General features: G+C 45.1%; 1 protein-coding gene, 1 non-coding gene and 1 pseudogene across 4 annotated transcripts; 2 read left to right on the top strand and 1 right to left on the bottom strand.

The window, feature by feature from the left end:
- Positions 1–1,531: 1,531 nt before the first annotated feature.
- Positions 1,532–13,681, bottom strand: GTF3C2 (general transcription factor IIIC subunit 2). Of its 3 annotated transcripts, none has more exons than XM_020983824.2 (20): positions 13,582–13,681; positions 12,340–12,413; positions 10,869–11,152; positions 10,112–10,469; positions 9,266–9,557; positions 8,956–9,050; positions 8,477–8,554; positions 8,239–8,337; positions 7,443–7,670; positions 7,128–7,239; positions 6,734–6,842; positions 6,033–6,058; positions 5,713–5,842; positions 4,600–4,744; positions 4,336–4,497; positions 4,073–4,160; positions 3,585–3,713; positions 2,910–3,062; positions 2,667–2,774; positions 1,532–2,284 (listed from the first exon to the last, which is right to left on the bottom strand). In XM_020983824.2, exons 3-20 carry the CDS (start codon positions 11,131–11,133, stop codon positions 2,066–2,068), a joined length of 2,796 nt encoding a protein of 931 aa, XP_020839483.1. In that variant the 5' UTR covers positions 11,134–11,152; positions 12,340–12,413; positions 13,582–13,681; the 3' UTR covers positions 1,532–2,065. The 3 variants fall into 3 exon arrangements, with proteins under 3 accessions (XP_020839483.1, XP_020839485.1, XP_020839486.1); XM_020983826.2 differs by lacking the exon at positions 13,582–13,681 and adding an exon at positions 13,005–13,575; XM_020983827.2 differs by lacking the exon at positions 12,340–12,413 and having other exon boundaries at positions 13,582–13,680.
- Positions 13,682–16,760: 3,079 nt separating this feature from the next.
- Positions 16,761–16,867, top strand: LOC144456105 (U6 spliceosomal RNA). Its single transcript, XR_013485006.1, has one exon. It is a non-coding gene; the product is annotated as a U6 spliceosomal RNA (small nuclear RNA).
- Positions 16,833–17,774, top strand: LOC110206698 (heterogeneous nuclear ribonucleoprotein H-like; annotated as a pseudogene).
- The last annotated feature ends 304 nt before the right edge of the window (positions 17,775–18,078 follow it).

Raw genomic sequence — 18,078 nt, 5'->3', positions numbered from 1 at the left:
GCACTGAATGGTGGAAATAATCCAGGATTGAGGTTTGACAAAACATGAGCAGTGACAGGAAAAGGGAGCAAGGGACTGAAAACTAGAGAACAATGTGGAATTGAACTAGTTAACTATAGGGTCAAGATTGGAAAAGGAGAGAAGTAAAGTCAGAACTGGGGTAATAGCTTGAGAAGGTACTAAGGGAGGATTGGAGGTCATGAAAATGAATAGGATTAGAAGTAAGGTATAAGGAGAGAAGGAATGAAAGGTTATGGAGGAATGTTCATTTTTGCTCAAAGTGGAACACTTGTGGGTCATGGTGAGGTCTAGGGTGTGACCATCCCTGTATGTGGCTGAGGGGAAGGAGGTTCATTGATTAGGGTGTTGAATGGAGTACCAACATGTGATTGATGTCCCCTAGTATTAGCATAGGAGATGGAGAATAGAGGAAAACGGTGAGCCAGATACTAAACTCCTTGGGAAGGGAGGATGGCCTGGGGGCCAGCATTCTTCTTATCGTTTGTTTTTTCTCCTTTTTTTTTTTAATCACTATCACTACCTACCATCTTCCCATCCCACAGAAGAAGCCTTTCTTTGTTACAAATAAGAACTGTCAAGTGAAAATTTAAAACATCGGCCATATCTAAAAATATATTTTTCATTATGCAACTCTAGTCTATCATCACTTTGCCAAGAGGTGGGAAACATGAAATCATTTTCCTGAAGTCATGATTAGTCAATGATCAGAGTTTTTAAGTCTTACAAAGCCAGTGGATAAATTATTAATAATAAAAATTATATCTTTCCTTCAGCAAAGGGAGAGAAAAGGGACAATTTCAATGGTCCCTGGGTTCTAATTCCCTCTGGAAGGAACATTAAAGTAGAGGTTAACTTGCAGGGAATTTGGGTACTGGAGGGGATTGGTTAGAAAAACCATGCAAGAGGGGATGTCTCCACAAGACATTAGTCCCCAGATTAAATAGTGGCATTTTCTTCCCATTCTACGGCATAAGAACCTTAAACTCTCTTCTTCTGCTACTCTCTTAACTCCTTGTTTGGGTCCAATCAAAGCTGTGGGAGGGGAGCAGAGGAAAAACCAGCCAAAGAAACCAACATACAGTTGAACAGATCCAGATCAATCTCTATTACTCCTTCCCCCTGAGGAAACTCTAGTTATTTTGGTGCTGTTGGAGTTATTTGTCTGTTTCTGTGCTATGAACACAGTTGTGGTCATGGGTGTTGGCACTTCCAAAGGTGGACATGGTATCCTCGACTCTATGTAACCCTCTGTAATTGAGCCCTGGGGAATCCCACAGTCCACACCATGTAGCTAAAGCATGTGTGACAATGTTTTGGTCTTTTTGAGTCTGTACTATCCACGTGCTTGTCCTGTTCGTTTGACACCAAAGAAGCTCCACTGCAATAAACTGTTTGAACTGCGTTCCTCACAGCTCTGGGTGAAGGTGCAGCTGTGGGAAGGACCCCTGGCAGAGTCCTACCATAGCTGCTACATCCCTTTCTTCCCAAAGCACAAGCACACAAAATGGCATCCAAAACACTCAGCACCTTTACTCAGTTCTGCCTCCAAGTACAACAGGCTCAATATGAGCAATCTGGCCCCCAACCCCATGTCTGACATAGGGCTGCTTCTGTGATGTTTGCTGAGGAGACTAGAGTTCACATCTGGACACCCCCTGCCAGCAGGGGGGGCAGTGATTATGGAGAACAGGATCAGTCTGTAGAGTCCTGAGGATGCAGTCCTTAGAGCCTGACAGGATTGTAAATTTAGAGCTGGAAGGAACCTCTGAGGTCTAGTCCAACTCCTTCATTTTATGGAGGAGAAATCTGAGGCCCAGGTGATTTTCTCAAGGTCAAATACTCCATAACTAGATGAACCAGAATTCAAACCTAGGTCCTCTGACTATAAATTCTACTGTACCATTCTGAAGATGTGAGACTTGGGTAGGTTTGCAATCTTGGGAAGTTTCCAGTTTGCTTGGCTCAGAGCTGTAAATGTCATATAGCTACTAAGCAGCATCAGGACCAAAGAATCCTGAATCCCCAGGGCTCCATGTTCAATAAACTATGGGTTGGGCAGCAGGTGGTAGCTGGTTGGAGGAAAGCTGGGCCCCTGAGGTGGGGAGGGTGGCTGAAACATGGCGCTGAAGTGGGCTCTGCTCTCAAGCTGCATCCGATGACCCAAGGGGGAGGTAAGGCCACGAACACAATGTACCCTCACCAGCCCTGACTGGCCCCCAGAAACCAACCAACCATAAGAGTCCAAGTTTGGGCTGAAACGTACCTGTGAAAGAGAAAGAAGAGGTACACAGGCTTCTGAATTAGTACAGAACAGACCACTGTGGGCAAAGGATTCAGGAGAGATTAACTTATTTAAACACTGAACTTGTCCTTGATACAGACTACAGGCCCCAGGAACAAGATAAGGAAGAAACCAAAAGTTGGACGGAAAAGTGTGTGTGTGTATGTGTGTATATGTGTGTGTGTGTGTGTGTGTGTGTGTGTGTGTGTGAGAGAGAGAGAGAGAGAGTGTGCTGGGGGGAGGGGAGAGAGGAGAGATAAATCCCTTCAGCCTCAGTTTGTTCTCTCATCTGTAAAATGAGGAGTATGGATGAAATGACTTCTAAATTCCTTTCATCTCTAAACAGATGATCCTATGACCATACCTTGTGAACAGCCTCCAGCTGCAGCCTATCCAGACAGAGCTGAGAGCGTCCCTCTCCTTCTTGCATGCGAAGCACTGGTTCCCTCTGAAGCAAATCTTGGAATCCACGCTGTGGTTAAGCAATGTTAAGTTTTAGGATATTGTCTTTATACTAAGGACCTTTGTGGGCCTCATAGTTATTCCCTACACCACAGGAACCCCCTCTTCTACCTTATTCTTTGGCTACCCACTGGCCCCAACTTACCAGGTCTGTGTCTCTGAAGAGCAGGTAGTGATGTTCAACAGTTTCAGCATAAGTTCTGGCCTTGGGAGGTCCAGGGACCAAAGGTGAGGCAACATGGTGATCTTGGTCTTCAGAACCCTCCCAGTAGGGCAGCAAATCTGCCTTGTATATGGGCTATAGGGAGAGATCATAGGATTGGGATCCCGAAATATTGTAGAGAGGATGAGGGAAAAAGGAAAACAAACAAATTATAGTTCTAGTAAGACTCATGGGCCTCTGAGGTTAGGGTAGAAAAGGTGTAGTAATAATGAAAATGCAGATATGGGAGAAAAGAACAAATTTAGGTCTTAGGTTTGAGCTGGACCTAAAACTTCCTCACTCAAGGAAACTGAAGCCCAGAAAGATTAAGTGATTTGCTCAAGGTCACACCAACAATAAGGTGGTGGGGATTCAAATCAGGGTCTTCTGCCTCCCAATCCAGCACATTCCCACTGCGTCATGCCAAAGATAAATGACTTGCCCAAGGTCACACAAGTGCTAAACCAGGGCTTTAAACTCCCAAATCCAGTGCTTTTTCCACTGGACCAACCCCAGCTAGAAGAAAACCTACATTAACTTCTATTCAGATGGGCTGGAAAGGTGGATGGACTGGAGGAACCAATGGATGGCATGTCCATCAGACACTGAGATACTCACAAATCTGCGCTCAGCTGGACGTTTGACATTCATCGGGTTGAGGGCCATGTCAGGCAGCACAGCAGCAATGAGTTCCCCTGACATGTCCCCCGCAGCTACTGCCCCAAGCCAGTCTGAGCCTGACAGACTCTACAAAAGACACAGGCATCAGAGCCCTGACTGTCTTCCTAAGTGGTTATATGAGTATTACATAGACAACACACTCCTCTTCCCTCTCACAGATTGCTGCTTGTCCCTTTCCTTGCTCTGTGTGATAACAAGAAAGTTCTTCGAGAGCAAGATTTCTTAACCTTTTTTGTGCCATGGGCCCCTTTTTCAATTAAGTGAAACGTATTCAGAATAATGTTTTTAAATGTATAAAATAAAATACACAGTACTGTAAAGGAAGTCAATTAAAATACAATTACCAAAATATTTTTAAAAGCAAGGTCATGGACCCCAGGTTAAGAACCCCCACTTGGAGTAATAAAGGGTAAGGAAAGACTCACCCAGACAGTGCCTTTTCGAGGGGCCGTAAAATAGGCCTTGAAACCAAGGAAACCAGCATCAATGTAGTGAATCCCACAAAGCCCATAGCTTTGAGAGAGAAAGAAGGGTGTCAATCCTTATGTAGCTTGAGATCAGATTCAGCCCTCAGAAGCTCACTCACATTTGTCCAAAACATGCAGTACCCTTGGCACCCCCAGCACCCCGACCCACTGGACCTGGCCCCACTAATCCCAATTCCTTCCTTTTTCCCTGCCCTACATACGAGGCATAGCAGTTGTCCTGGGCCACAGTAACTCCACTGTAAGGGAGCAGCCATGCCAGCTCTGTACTTAAGAAACGTTTGATACAGTTGATAGGCTCGTAGGGTCGTCGTAAGTCCCAGAATTTGATCTTACGGTCACTTCCAGCAGAGACTAGAAAGTTACTACAAAAAGATTGAAAAACAGGACATGACTTAAGCGATCCCATAAATGTTGACCTTTACCATCCTTCATCTTCTATCTCCTTTGCTCCCTCTGTTCTGTACCTATTAGCTTTGCACCACTGAAGGCAACGCACGGCCTGGTCATGGGCTGGAAGGCAGTGAAAGGGATAGAGTTTCAAGGAGCCATCTGGGAGTCGAACACGCTGCAACAGTGATGTTGTGGGTAGGTTCCAGATTGCTATTGTGCCTAAGGTAGAGAACAGATACTAGTTATGAACACAACAGGCCAGGACCCCATCCCTCACTACTGTCTCCTCTCCTAGGGCCCTTGGGTCCCTTCCCTTAGTTTCAAACATTGTCAGAAAAGATTAAGTGAGACATCCTTAGTAGCTACACTTAACCCTCCCAGCAGAGCTACCACCTATTCAGCCTGCCATCCATCCTCAAAATACCAGTTCCACTCAGGTTCCACCACACACACACACCCCAAGTTGACAAAGCTGACAAAGAAGGAAAATAACAAATGCTAGAGGTGCTGTAGGAAAACAGGTACATTAATGCACTGTTAATGGAACTGTGAAGTAGTAGCCATTCTGGAAAAAAAATTTTGAATTAAGACCCAAAAGCTATTAAATTGTACACACGCTTTGAGCCAATGACACTACTACTAGGTATACTACCTAGTGGTACTACCCCCAAAAGAGATCAAAGAAAGCAGAAAAGGATCCATATGTACAAAAATAGTTATCGCAGTTCTTTTTTTGTGATGGCAGAGAATTGGAAATTGATGGGGTACCTATCAATTTGAGAATAGCTGAACAAGTTATGCTACATGTGATGGAGTACTATTGTGTTGTAAGAAATTATGAGGAGGATGGTTTCAGAGAAATTTGGGAAGACTCAGATGAACTGATGCAGAATAAAAAGAGCAGAAGCAGGGGAACAATTTGTACAATAATACCATTACTGTAAAGATAAACAGCTTTGAAAGACTTAGGAACTTTGATCAACCCGATGACCAGTCACAATTCCAGATGAAACATACTACACACCTCCCAAAAGAGAGGTGATGATTCACAGGATAGACTGAAACATAGTTTTCTAGACATTTGTTGTTGTTGTTGTTGTTGTTTTTTGGGGGGGGTTAAAGTGAAAAAACGCAGATATGAAAATAAAATTTAATTTAAAAAAAAGGTCGTTTCTATGTCCACTCACCATCATAGAACCCAGCTGCCAGATGCTGATGGGGCCGAGTTGGCATCCAGGCAAGGGTGAAACACTGACCACACTCAGAGGGCTCCCCGGCTTGTACTGAACCCACTTGAAGAGAGGCCACACACTGCACCTATAAGAATAAAGAAGAGTGGGTCTTAGTAACGTCTATTTCAGAAGAGGCTCAAGGCAGGCTTTAGTCAGGAGAGCAAGGGGGTTGTATCCAGAAAATAAGCAACAGCTGGCAAGAAGACCAATTTGAAGAAGGAAGGTTAGAGGTCAGATGGAGTATCAGCTAGAAAGAAACAGATTCTCCTACTCACCTTATAGATAGGAGGCTTGAGAGCATCTGTGAGGAAAGAGAAAGACAACATGGTAAGGAGTGGTAAGATAACATGAGCCTCCTTGGAGTCCTCAATAACCTATGGCTTCTATTTTTTTATCCCTTATCTTCTTATAGCTGCTTCACTGGAGACTTAGGCACCCTTCCTCCTTCCACCTCCTCTACATCCTTTCACAAGAGGATAAAACAGCAAAAGAGGAGGGAACAGCAGGAAGAAGGGACACAGGGTTTTTTTTGGGGGGGGTGGACAGGAAACTAGAGAAAATGTGAGACAGGAGCCCAGTGTATCCCATTCATTAGCAACAACCCTGGTAGATTTTTTTTTCCTTTGGCTCCAGACCCATGATTTCCCTCAGGTTCAGGAATTCCTAGTGAGGGGCTCTTTCCACCAATGCTGGCTGACAACTGTTTTGCCATTTTAGTCTGAGCTAAATGGGGCACTGAGAAGCAACTTGTCCAGGGTCACACAGCCAGTATGTGACAGAGGAAGGATATTCTGAGGCTGTTTCTCCTCAATAGATTTACACAACTGATTAACCATGAAAATGAGAGAAGGAAGACTGTGAAAGTAGATAGAGGATTACAAAGTGCAACCAATTACCAAGACAGTAAGAACCATGGTTCCCTGTGTTTTGACTAGTACCTCCCCAAGGGCCCTGAAATCCTTATTGTTACCCTTACCTTGAGGCTGAAGGGCCAGAAGTTCCTCAGGATGGGGTAGACTAAGCAGTAACACCTTCCCATCTGAACAGGCCAGAGCCAGGAGACCCAGCCGGGGCAGGAAAGGAGCCTATTGGATAAGGCCAGGGCAAGAGCCAAATCTTCAGACTCCTAACCTTACTCATCTCTGCTTTTATTTCCCTTTTGGAATATGTCTGTTTCTTTGCTGGCCTCCCACAGAATCCAGATACCCCCACTCTCTCAAACAAGCCTTTTTTTCATTTCTACTGCCCACTACCACCCAACCCTGGGAGCTCTCAGGGCTTCTCTTGCAGACATCTAACTTAGACTCCTCTTGGATTTAAACTTGGGAATCTAAATTCTATCCTCATTTCCTCCACAATTCAAAAAGTACCTTTCTTGACGTGCTGGGCAACTCCCAGCCTCCACTAGGGCAGAACTTGAGATCCCAGATGCATCCATGATCATGAGCAATGCCATAGACAAGGTGGGCCTTATTGCTTGGGCTGGAAGGAGAAGACAAAATGGGGAGAATGAATGGAAAGTATCCTTGTCAATATATCACATTCAATGAAGCAGAAACTTGTCTTTTATGGGAGGCTTCTTCCCCAGTCCCTCTAACTCAGTTTTCTGTAGCTTTCCCAGTCCCCTGTGCTCTATCCCCATTCCAGTCTGCTCTCCTCTTGCAGGGTTCCCAGCCCCACCTCACCAGCTTTCTTGCTGCAGCGTCCCAAGGTCCCAGAGCTGTAGAAGCCCAGGGCCTTCATGAGGCCGGCTCAATGAATGGGTTTCATTCATGCTGGGGCTGCAGAATAGTGCCACATACTGGGAAGCAACTGCACCTTCCGGTACTGGGCACCATTCTAGTGCCCAGAGTGGTCCCCCTGTGAAGAAGGACACATCCCATCGCTCTGGATGTGGTGCCAGTGAGCTAAACCTAAGAAAGAGATAAGGTTGAGCCCTTAGGTGGGACATAACTGGATTATAAGGGTTACCGAAGAGAGGGATATAGGCTAGTTCTGATTCAAACTGAGGTCACCAAAACTGGGATTATTAGTCAGGAACTGGGGAAAATCTAACAAAGAATAAAAAATTAAAGCATGTATATTCATTCCTCCAACACCTTACTTCTCTTACTTCCCAATTCTAGTCATGTTCTAATCTATCTTTAATAGTGAATCTTGAGCCTAACACAGCCCTTGATAATTTGGTCTGGCTCCTAGAGCTCTGAACTACTACCAGGCACTCAGTGCTTGACTGGTGTATCGAAGAACAAACCCTAACTTGTGTTGGCCCTAGAGCCACCACACTCTCCTATAACCCTGGGACTACATATGACCACTGTGGTCATAGGACCCCCACCCCTAGGACTAGAATGACTAGTTCTTTCCTAGGGAGAAAAAGGAGAACAAATTTTTACCATATTTCTATTTGCTACTTTCTAGTCCTTATCCCATGGGCACCTAGCAGAAATGGAAGCTGACTCTAATGCTGACCCTTCTTACCTATTTATCCTATAGAGAGTGCTGTCCTCAGGAAGACCTTCCCGCTGCACAGAGAAAAGAGGAGACCTCAGCTCCTGAGGCAAGTATGATGCTGCTTCACTAGAGGAAGACAAAAGGAACAATAAGCCTTCATTATATCCTCACTGGTTTGAGCCCTCCCATTTTCTTTCTGTAATTTTCTAGCCTTTCCTTTTCTTCCTGTGACTTCCTTAGCTCAAAGGACACCACTTGGGCTTACCTTTCAGACAGTAAGTGCCACTTCAAGGCTGAAGGGATCCATTCAGGGAACTCCCAGTGTGAATGGCTTTGCTCTCGGCTAAGAGGACAGGAGAAAGGGTTACCAAGAGAAAAAAGGGTAGAACCAAGAGAAAAAAGGGTAGAGCCAAGGTTCCAGAGTTTTCCCTTTCAGTCACTACTGTCATTATAGCCTCACTGAAGTGTTAGTTTTTCTTCACTTCCCTGTGGTCCATTTTTGTTTGTTTTGTTTTTCTGCTAGGCAATGGGGTTAAGTGACTTGCCCAGGGTCACACATCTAGTAAATGTCAAGTGTCTGAGGCCGATTTGAACTCAGGTCCTCCTGACTCCAGGGCCAGTGCTCTCCCCACTGTGTCACCTAGCTGCCCCCGTGGTCCATTTTCTATTTTAAATCATTCAGCTTCCCACTCTAAAATACTTCCTTTACCACGTGCTGCCCCCTTGCCATTCCCAGGGTCTCACAGGGTCTTGGTGAGGTTGAGGCTTTTCCAAACAGGAGCCATGATAGAATTTGGAAGCCCATTGGGAGCCAGTCCCCGGCACTGTGGTTTCTGTTTCTGAAAGATAAAAGGGAGATATCTTCATGCGCCTCAATTTTTTTCCCATTGGGCCCACCCAGCTTCCCACTTGCCAACCTCCCAGTCACTTGTTTGTCCTGGCTCCTTGCTTTTTTACTTAACTCCATTATTTTTTGTGAAATTATCCTTCTGGTACCCTGCTGCCCCCGGTCATCCTGACAGCAACATAGTCTCCTGTTCCCCTTTCAGATTACCCCTGAGGCAGCCCCACGAAGGCCACTCCCTCGAAGCGCTGTAAGCTCCAAGTCAGAAGAGCTCTCACTCGGGGCTTCACTTTCTTCTTCCCCTTCTTCAATCTCAGCCTGAAGTACAAAGTCTGCATCCCGTGCTGAATCATCTTCTTCTTCTTCTCCATGCCAGGCTGCCCGCCGACGGCCCTGACCCCGTTTAGGTGGGCCACCTATCTCAGGGTTCTCAGGACAAGAAATTGGGGCAGGCAATGCTGAGGAGAGCTCTTCAGCCAATTCCTGAAGGTACAGAAGTGCCCTGTGGAAACAGAACCAGGTCAGGGACCATGGAAGAGAATCAGAGATCACAACAAGGTAAAGAAGCCAAAAGAGGAAGAGAGAAAGGGAGAGAGGGAAACAGAATTAAAAAAGGTATGGGCAGGGGAAAATTTGTTCAATCTATCTGTGTTCCCACCCAAATCAAGACACAGGAGAACTTTAGTGGAATGCAGTTAGAATGGAAGTTATAAAAAAGAAACTGCCTAACTCACAGATAAAGAAGAAACTAATAAGGGGGTAGACATGTATTTGCTGAACAAAGGGAATCTCAACCCTTAAACTTCCACCTTTAGTCTTAACACAGACCAAGATTTCATCTCTGACTCAGAAGCTTACCCAAATCCTTTTTGGTCTTCTGGTACTACCCAGAAATAGCCTATTTCAAATGAGATATTAATTGTAAAGTGCTTAACACAGTGCCTACCACATACTGAATGCTACATAAATGTTACCTATTATTATTCTTTCTCACATCAGGCAAATTACTCCTATTGTACCCCATCATTCCCCCCAACTCAGCTCCACAATTCTCACACTTTAGCAGCCCGCCGGCGGGGTCGTGCCCCTGGGGGGGCCTCAGGATTCTCAGTTGGACTTTGTGGAGGTGGGGGTTCAGGATGCTCTAGGCCCTTTGACAATTTCATCAACAGCAGCTCAGCTTTTGACTTTCGACCCCGCTTCTTAGGGATAGTAGTAGGGGGAGGACCAGATTGATCCAGGAGACCAGGTCCCAGGGTCCCTGTTGGAGGGTTGGCCTGCTGTAAGGTAGATGGGCGGTCACTCTTAGCCCCGACTCCACCCTTCTTTGGGCCTCTTCGAGTCCGAACACCTTTTTTCTTGCCAGTTTTTGGAGTCTTCACCTTTGAGATCTCTGGAATCCCTGAAGGAACATCTACAGAAAAAGAGGAGAGGCTGTGGGCAAAGATCCAGGCCTCAGAGCCTCTCCACCCATGCCCAGGTCTTGATCCTGGTAGACTTTTCCTGAGATACAAAGAAGAAAGAAAAAAAAACATACTCTAGGGTCAGGGGTGGAGAACCTGCAGCCTTAAGGTCACATATGGCCTTCTAGGTCCTCCAAGTATGGCCCTTTGACTGAGTCCAAGTTTTCAGAACAAATCCTTTTATTAAGGGGATTTGTTCTGTGAAATCAAAGGGCCACACTTGAGGATCTAGAGAGCCACAGGTGGCCTCAAGGCTGCACGTTCCCCACCCCTGTTCTAGGTCTAAAAGAGGTCTTAAATTTAGTTCTTTTTCACCCTGAGGTGAGGAAACAGAGGGACTGGCTCCATACCTTGCCCTTCAGGTTTGGAGACATTTTCTTGCTTCGGGCAAGTATCTGGGTGGCCTTGTTTACTGCAGGGATCCTCAAGTCCATGAGAGATTGAAGACATTATTATGGAACTATCCTCACATGTTGTCTTAGCCCCAAATGTTGGGGTCTCAGAGCCAAGCTGGTCTGGTACTTCTTTTCTAGGAGACTCTGTCACAGTGGTTTCCCCCATGGGGTTGGCCCCTCCCAGTGTAACGCAGCCGACCCCTAGGGCATCCATCAGCATTACTCTTCAGTGGCTACACCTGCACATATAGACGTGTATGATAAGTCCACCAAAGGAGCCAACTCACTGATTGCTCTGCTATTAGCTTTGATACCCTAACTCTACCACTACACACACCCCTCACTCCCCCAGCCAAGCTTCTTTACTCTCCGCCACAGTCAGCAGACTGAAATGGACAGGTCCAATCTTTCAGGAAAGGACTAACACAGGATAGTTAGAATCTAGCTATGAAAACCCTTGTGAGATAACATTTCACTCCAGAATGAATTCCACAGGATATAGTGTGGTATTGCTACCTGTGTCTATTGCCAACCTAGACCTTGGATTTGGAAGGCATTTGTCACGTTTCTTATTATTTGCCAATACACCACCACCATTAATATGGGCATTTAAGGGTTTTGAGTGAAGGTGCTACCAGTTCATGGTAAAGAGGAGTTTTGCCTGCTCATTCCTATAACACCAACTGAGTTGCGTCAGAGGACCCCATTCACTTTTTTGTGCCTAGACTCAGAATGTATTTCTCCACCAGGCATGCAAGAGGCCCAGGCCAGGAAATCAGCACCTGCTAGGTGCCAGGCTTTGTGCTAAGATCCAGGGAGGCAAAGACAAAAGGGACACAGTCCCTGTTCTCAAGAAATGTACACTCTTGTGGGAGACTATAACACAGATAAACCCAAAATATATATAAAATAGATACCTCCCTCACAGCCACCCTAGTGCTGGCCCTCATCACCTCACCTGGACTATGGATAATCTAACTGGTCTCTTTGTATCCATCCTCTCCCCATATGAATCCCTCTTTCACAGTCACCAAACTGATATTCATAAAGTACAAATTTGCTCATGTCACATTACTTCCCTAGTTCAAATAGCTTCAGTGATTTCATATTACTTCGGAGATAAAATATTAATTCTTATGTCTGGCAAAGACCTTCACAATTTGGCTCCAGCTTATCTTTTCAGCCTGATTATATATTACTTCCCCATGTAAACTGTACATTTTAGCCAAACTAGGCTACCTCCTGTTCCCAGAATGCACTACCTTCAAGGCTCTGCATAGTTGTCTCCCACACTTAGAATACTCTCCCTCCTCATTCTGTCTCTTAGAAGCTTCCTTCAAAATTCAGCTGTCATGTCCTTCAAAAAACCTTTCCTGATTCCTTTCTCAATTATTTTGTCTTTATTTGGTATCTATTTTACACTTACATGTACATCCTGTACCGCCCCCTCCCAGAAGATTGTAAGCTTCTTGAGGGCAAGGACTGTTTCATTTAAGGCACCTAGGAGATAGAATGGCAGTGGACAGAATGTTGGGTTTGGACTCAAGCATACACTAATTCAAATCTGACTTTAGAAGCTTACCAGTTACATGACTTTAGGCAAGTCACTTAATTTGTCTTAGTTTCCTCAACAGTAAAATGGGGATAATAACAACACCTACCTCCCAGGGATGTTATGAGGATCAAATGTGATATTTGCAAAGCCCCTACATAATAGGCACTATTTAAGTGCTAGCTGTCATTATTTTTGTCTCTGTATCTAGCACATGGAGCTGGGGGTGCACTGGACATAGCGTGGGCCCTGGAATCAGTACCATCACCACCCCACCTCCTATTCTGTCTACTCAGTTTATTCATCTGCAAAATGGGGGCACCTACTCACCAGGATTGTGAGAATAACATTTATAAACTGCTATATACATTGTTTTATATATACACATATATACTAGCTACTATTATTACATCACAGGCACTTGATAAATGCCTGTTGATGAATCTGTTCAAGATGATGGGGAACACTGGGGCTGTCAGGTACCCCATCTCTAAGACTCAGGAAAGTTCGGTTAGAGGCCAGGCCGGCAGCAAACTCACAGAGGGTGCCCGGAAAGGTCACTCCCCTTTCTGAGCCTTAGTTTCCTCCTCCATAGAAGGCAGAAGTTGGACTAGATGACCTTTTGGGGAACTTTGAAGGCCTCAATCTAGGATCCTATGATGTCCTATCCCTTCTCTGGGCCTCGGTCACCCCATTTGTCAAAAGGGCGAGTTGGAAGAGATGGATCCTGGGGCCCCGTTAGTTCTGGCAGGCTCCGAGGGAGGCGCGAGGCCCGCTAGCCACCGCTCCGATCGGGCCGAGCCCCGCGGGGTACAGGAGGGGAGGCACGTCACGGGTCAGGGGTCAGAGCCCACGCGGTGCGGCTCCCGAGGGACGGGCGCGCGCCGCCCGGGGCGAAGGGTGAGGATGCGCGCGCCGCGGCGGCGTTACCACTGAAGGACCAGGGGGCGGGAGTGGCGGCGCCCGCGGAGGCGGGGAGAGGGGTGAGGGGAAGACCGATGTTATTCCTAGCAAGCGGAGCAGGGGGGAGCCATCATTCCCCCACTCCAAGGGGGAGGCGCGGGGAGCATGAGGCGCTGTCCTCGGGCCGCGCGGAGGCTGATGCCGTACACTCACCAACCACCGAAACCCGACCGGAAGTCCAAGTTCGAAGATGGCGCGGCCTGGACCACCCTGGTCGCGGACGGATGACGTAGGGGATGCAGCCACGTCTCGTTACTACAGATACCTCGGGACACTTCGGGGTCTACCGTAGACTCCCGGCTCTCCGATCTCTGATTGGTTGTTAGGGGAATTGGGGTGGAGTCAACCTCTGGCCGAAGGGCGTGGCTTGTATCCTGGATTCCATTAGGGAATGCGGCTAAGCCTTTATGGATCCATCCATTGAATGCATCTTAGCCTCTTTGGGAAAGGTCGTCTGGTAATTGTAGTCTTTTGTGGGGCTGGGTGGGTGGGGAGCATTGCACATGCGCACTGCCCTTCTCGACCTTTCTGGGATCTGTACTGAGTGCTTATTCTTCTTCCCCTTTATTTGGTTAAATAGAGCGGGAGTCTCCTAAGCGAATGTTCCTTCTCTCCCTATGGACACTGTGGTCCAGGGAGTGGCGGTGGGTGGGACCAAAGCTGGGGCAGAAGGGGGAAGTTGCACAGAAGGGTGCTCCAGGCTCAAATTTGGTGGGAACCCATAGAAATCCTTCGAAGGCGGGAGCAGCTGCTGAAAGATAAGCCTTGAGAACCTACCTGCTGGAGGGTCTGGCTAGCAGGATTAGGAGTGGGCAGGGAGGAGGATACTGGAGAAGGGTCGGTCCATCCTGTGCTGCACATGGGGGGAGGGGTCCAGCGAGGACAGCGCCCAAGGTCAACAGCAGTGAGAGACATTTCCCTGGGTTAATGGCACCTAGCTGCTTCTCCTCCAGCCTCTCTGATCGGAGCCCGTAATCCCTCTTACCTCTTAACAGAAAACCACCTATATTCTTTCCTGATACCCATGAAAGTTGCCTGTACAAACTTGCTTAACCTTACCTATTACTTCCGATTTAGAATTTTTAAACAAAATACCTCTAATTCTGACCCCGCTTATTATGCATAACCGGGAAGGGATGGAGATCTAAATTACTAGGGTTTTATAAATTCAGTATAAGAGTTTGCAGGAACAAACTGGGAGTTTATTGCTACGTATTGAGGAGGTGTTTGAATGAGTGCCCCAAAAGAATGAGAGAAACATCTCCAGTAAGATAACCCCAGGTAGGCAGGAGCGAGAAGCAAGCGAACAGGGTGCATAGCCATTTTATTTTCCAACCCCACAAAGACAGCAGGGTTTGAAAGAAGAGGAGTGAATTGGCTAGGCAGCGCTGCCCTTGCGAAGGGACAGAAGGAATTCCCTTGACGTCCAGACAGGCCCCTTGCCTTGCTGTCCAGTTCCACCTTGTGGTTATAATTAGTCTTTAGCACTATTGTCGGGAGCTTGAATATTCTTTTTTTTTTTTTACGCAGTGGTGACACTGAATATTTTCTGACTTGGGAAACTTTTTTCTTTTTTCTGATGCTGTTATTTTTGAGCATCAAAATGTTTATGCACTGAATTTTTTTTTTTGGTTCTGAATTTTTCAAAGAAATTACTTCGTTTTAATTTTTAATTTTGGTTTTGCTATTTTGTTTTCAGTTTTGCTGCTAGGATCCTGTTTTTTAAATTCTGTTTTTCCTTTTATGTACCTCCTTTGGTGGTCTTCTAACAAGCAATCAAATGCAGTTATAAACTGCTTATAAATGCAAAGTACCTGTTTCACCACTACTAATTGTTGCATTAAACATATGTTCTGATGAGAATGTGTATACAATAGCTTTTGATTTATTAGATGTTACCAATTGTGGCTTATGAATGAAGTTGCTCTTTCTGTCATATACTACTAATTTGCATACTTGCTTTACTATTTATTTGCTAAGTGTCACTTGCAGCATTGCCTTATAATATATCATGGTTAGTACTTACTTGAGCTTTATCAGTTTGTTGAACACTACCATCTTAGATCAATCTGTCAAACAGATAGGGTCTTATTTGATCAAAATATGTTCTCATGTTATAGAAGTAGAGATGCAAAGGGTCTCCACATTTTAGGAGTGGACCCAGAACATAAAAACATAGACATTGTAAAATCATTGAAAAGAAGTGTGGTAGATAGAGCACCCACCTTGGAGTCAGGAGGACCTGAGTTCAAATCTGGCCTCAGACACATAACACTTACTAGCTGTGTGACTCTGGGCAAGTCGCTTAACCCCAGTTGCCTCACCAAAAAAAAAGAAGTGTGAAAGAGTTGAGAGAGGTGGTTTGCAAGGTTAGGACTGGGAGATCACTCAGTACCCTGTGAGTCGTTTGATACATTCGATCATTTTAAAAGATGTTAATGTTCTAACTGTAGGAGACAGCAACTCATCTCCAAAATTCCTCCTGAGGAGGAGTAGGAAGAGTTGGTCAGGAGAGAAGAAGCCACATTGAACAAAGAGTGTGTGACAGAAAGGAAAATGAGAAGAGTACTTAAGCCAGAAGGAGAAAGCTCTTCTGTGGTCTAGACCAAAAAGAGATATTTTGTGATAGAGAAACTTGACCCATGGGGTGGGCAGAAGCTAGAATCTCTAAGCCAGAAAGAGAACCCTAAGCTAAAGGGAGGGCTGAAGTTAGATGTCTTATAGCAAAGGATAATGATGGCCTAAGTAATCTTTTTTGGAGAGGAACCGTATTCACTTGAGGAATGAACATGGGAAGCTTAGATCAACTGTCAGAATCATTACAGGATTTGGCAAGGATATGAGTTAGAAAAGAGGAACAGGATTGGCTTTGGGATTATATAAGGCCCAATGACAACAAACCTAGAGAGATCTGTTGGTAAGACACCATTGCAAGTGTTTGCCACATTCATCAAATCCACAGTTGATTGAAGAGGGAAGTCCCCTCTGAGTTTGTAATTGATGTGAATGTTTAAAATGTTACAGAGACTGCTACAGAAACAGTCCAACCTGAGGAAACAAATGAGGCACATCTACAGAGGTTTGATATATAAAATGCTGATAAAGAGATAAAATGCTTCTAGTAGATATTTACCTCCTATAGTTTTCACTAAATTTCAACCAGTTGGTGGAAATAGTCTGCAAGATTGAGCATAAGTGTAAAGCTAATAGCACATGCTTTGGGAAGACTCAGCCTTACTCAGGACCATTTTTTGGTGGATGAGCCACAGAAGCAAAGCAAGGATGCTGTACTACAAATTCGACAGCAAGTGCTCTTAAGAAATATAGTGACAGTGCTTGCCTCAGCAGTACATATACTAAAACTGGAACTATACAAAGAAGATTAGCATGGCCCCTGTGCAAGGATGACACGTAAATTCATGAAGTGTTCCATATTTTTGGCCTGCTCAGCCAATGAAGCCCAATAGTTCTTGGATTGCAAAATTCAAAATGGGGCATCAGGCACATGTTTCATCTGTACCTGAGAAGACAGACCAAGTAGAGAAGCATTTGTTGAATTTGAATCAGAAGATAAAGTCAAATGGACACTGAAAAAAAAAAGCAGAGAAACTTTGGGACACAGATGTGTTGAAGTATTCAAGTCAAAAAACATTGAAATGAATTAGGTGTTGAAGCATATTGGTCCAGATAGTCCTGATACTGTCAATGATGGCTTTGTGTGCCTTAGAAGACTCCAATTTGACAGTAGCAAGGAAGAAATTATACAGTTTTTTTCAGGGTTGGAAATTGTGCCAAATGGGATAACATTGCGAGCAGACTTCTAGAAGAGGTATACAGAAAAGGCCTTCATGCAGTTTGCTTCACAGAAAATAGCTGAAAAGTCTCTAAATAAACACAAGGAAAGAATAAGGGTACAAGTACAATGAAATCTTCGAGAGCAGCTGGGCAAAAGCTCGTACTAATCATGATCTTCCTCGAAAGCTAATAGCTATGCATCAGCCAGATCTTTACAAGCCTACAGCTGGCAGAAGCTATAACAACATTGGTACAGGAGCTGGGTTTGAAAAAATGAGGTGTGGTACCTGTAGTGGAGAGTATGGAGGCTAAGAGTACTACAATGACTATAATGAGTCAGATAGATTTGGAAGAAACCTCGATTACTGTTTTTTCAGGGATGTCTAATCATAGATATGGAGATGGTGGGTCCACTTTCCAGAAGAAAATAGGCCATTGTGTGCACATGAGAGAATTACCTTACAGAACCCTGAATGAAGGGTTACCTCAAAAATTCTTAAAATCTGGCGTGAATTCTTAAACTCTTGCCCAACCAGTGTTTTAATAAACCTTGTCTCTGAATGAAAGAAGACTTCAGTCGAATTCATTTGAGGCAGGACCCACATATTCTGTCCTTGAATTTTGGGGTTCCCAGCACCCACAGACCACCAAGCACCCCTAGACCTCAACAGGTCCAGTGGCATGATGTAGATCAGGATGACTAGAGATGGCCCCTTGTGTTGACTACTGGACTTTGAGTAAAAGAATCATAGTGGGCCAGTACATCATACTATCCAAGATATGTTAGGCAGTCAATGGTTCTTAGTGGTACATTAATGATAATAACTAGTGATTATAATGACTAGTGCTTTAAGT

The sequence above is a fragment of the Phascolarctos cinereus genome, unplaced genomic scaffold (assembly GCF_003287225.1).
Source record: "Phascolarctos cinereus isolate Bilbo 61053 unplaced genomic scaffold, phaCin_HiC Scaffold_2;HRSCAF=192, whole genome shotgun sequence".
NCBI lineage: Eukaryota > Metazoa > Chordata > Mammalia > Diprotodontia > Phascolarctidae > Phascolarctos > Phascolarctos cinereus.
Note: the sequence above shows the minus strand (reverse complement) of the source record. Positions and strands in the feature narration are given on the sequence as shown.

Bases quoted from the DNA above. Each gene is read 5' to 3' on its own strand.
- GTF3C2 (XM_020983824.2), bottom strand. From the start codon at position 11,133: ATGCTGATGGATGCCCTAGGGGTCGGCTGCGTTACACTGGGAGGGGCC. The intron at 4,745-5,712 runs GTGAGTGGACAT...TCTCTACCTTAG, and splicing joins GGCAGCTGGGTTCTATGATG to GCACAATAGCAATCTGGAAC. The intron at 4,498-4,599 runs GTACAGAACAGA...ATCTTTTTGTAG, and splicing joins CAGTGGTGCAAAGCTAATAG to TAACTTTCTAGTCTCTGCTG.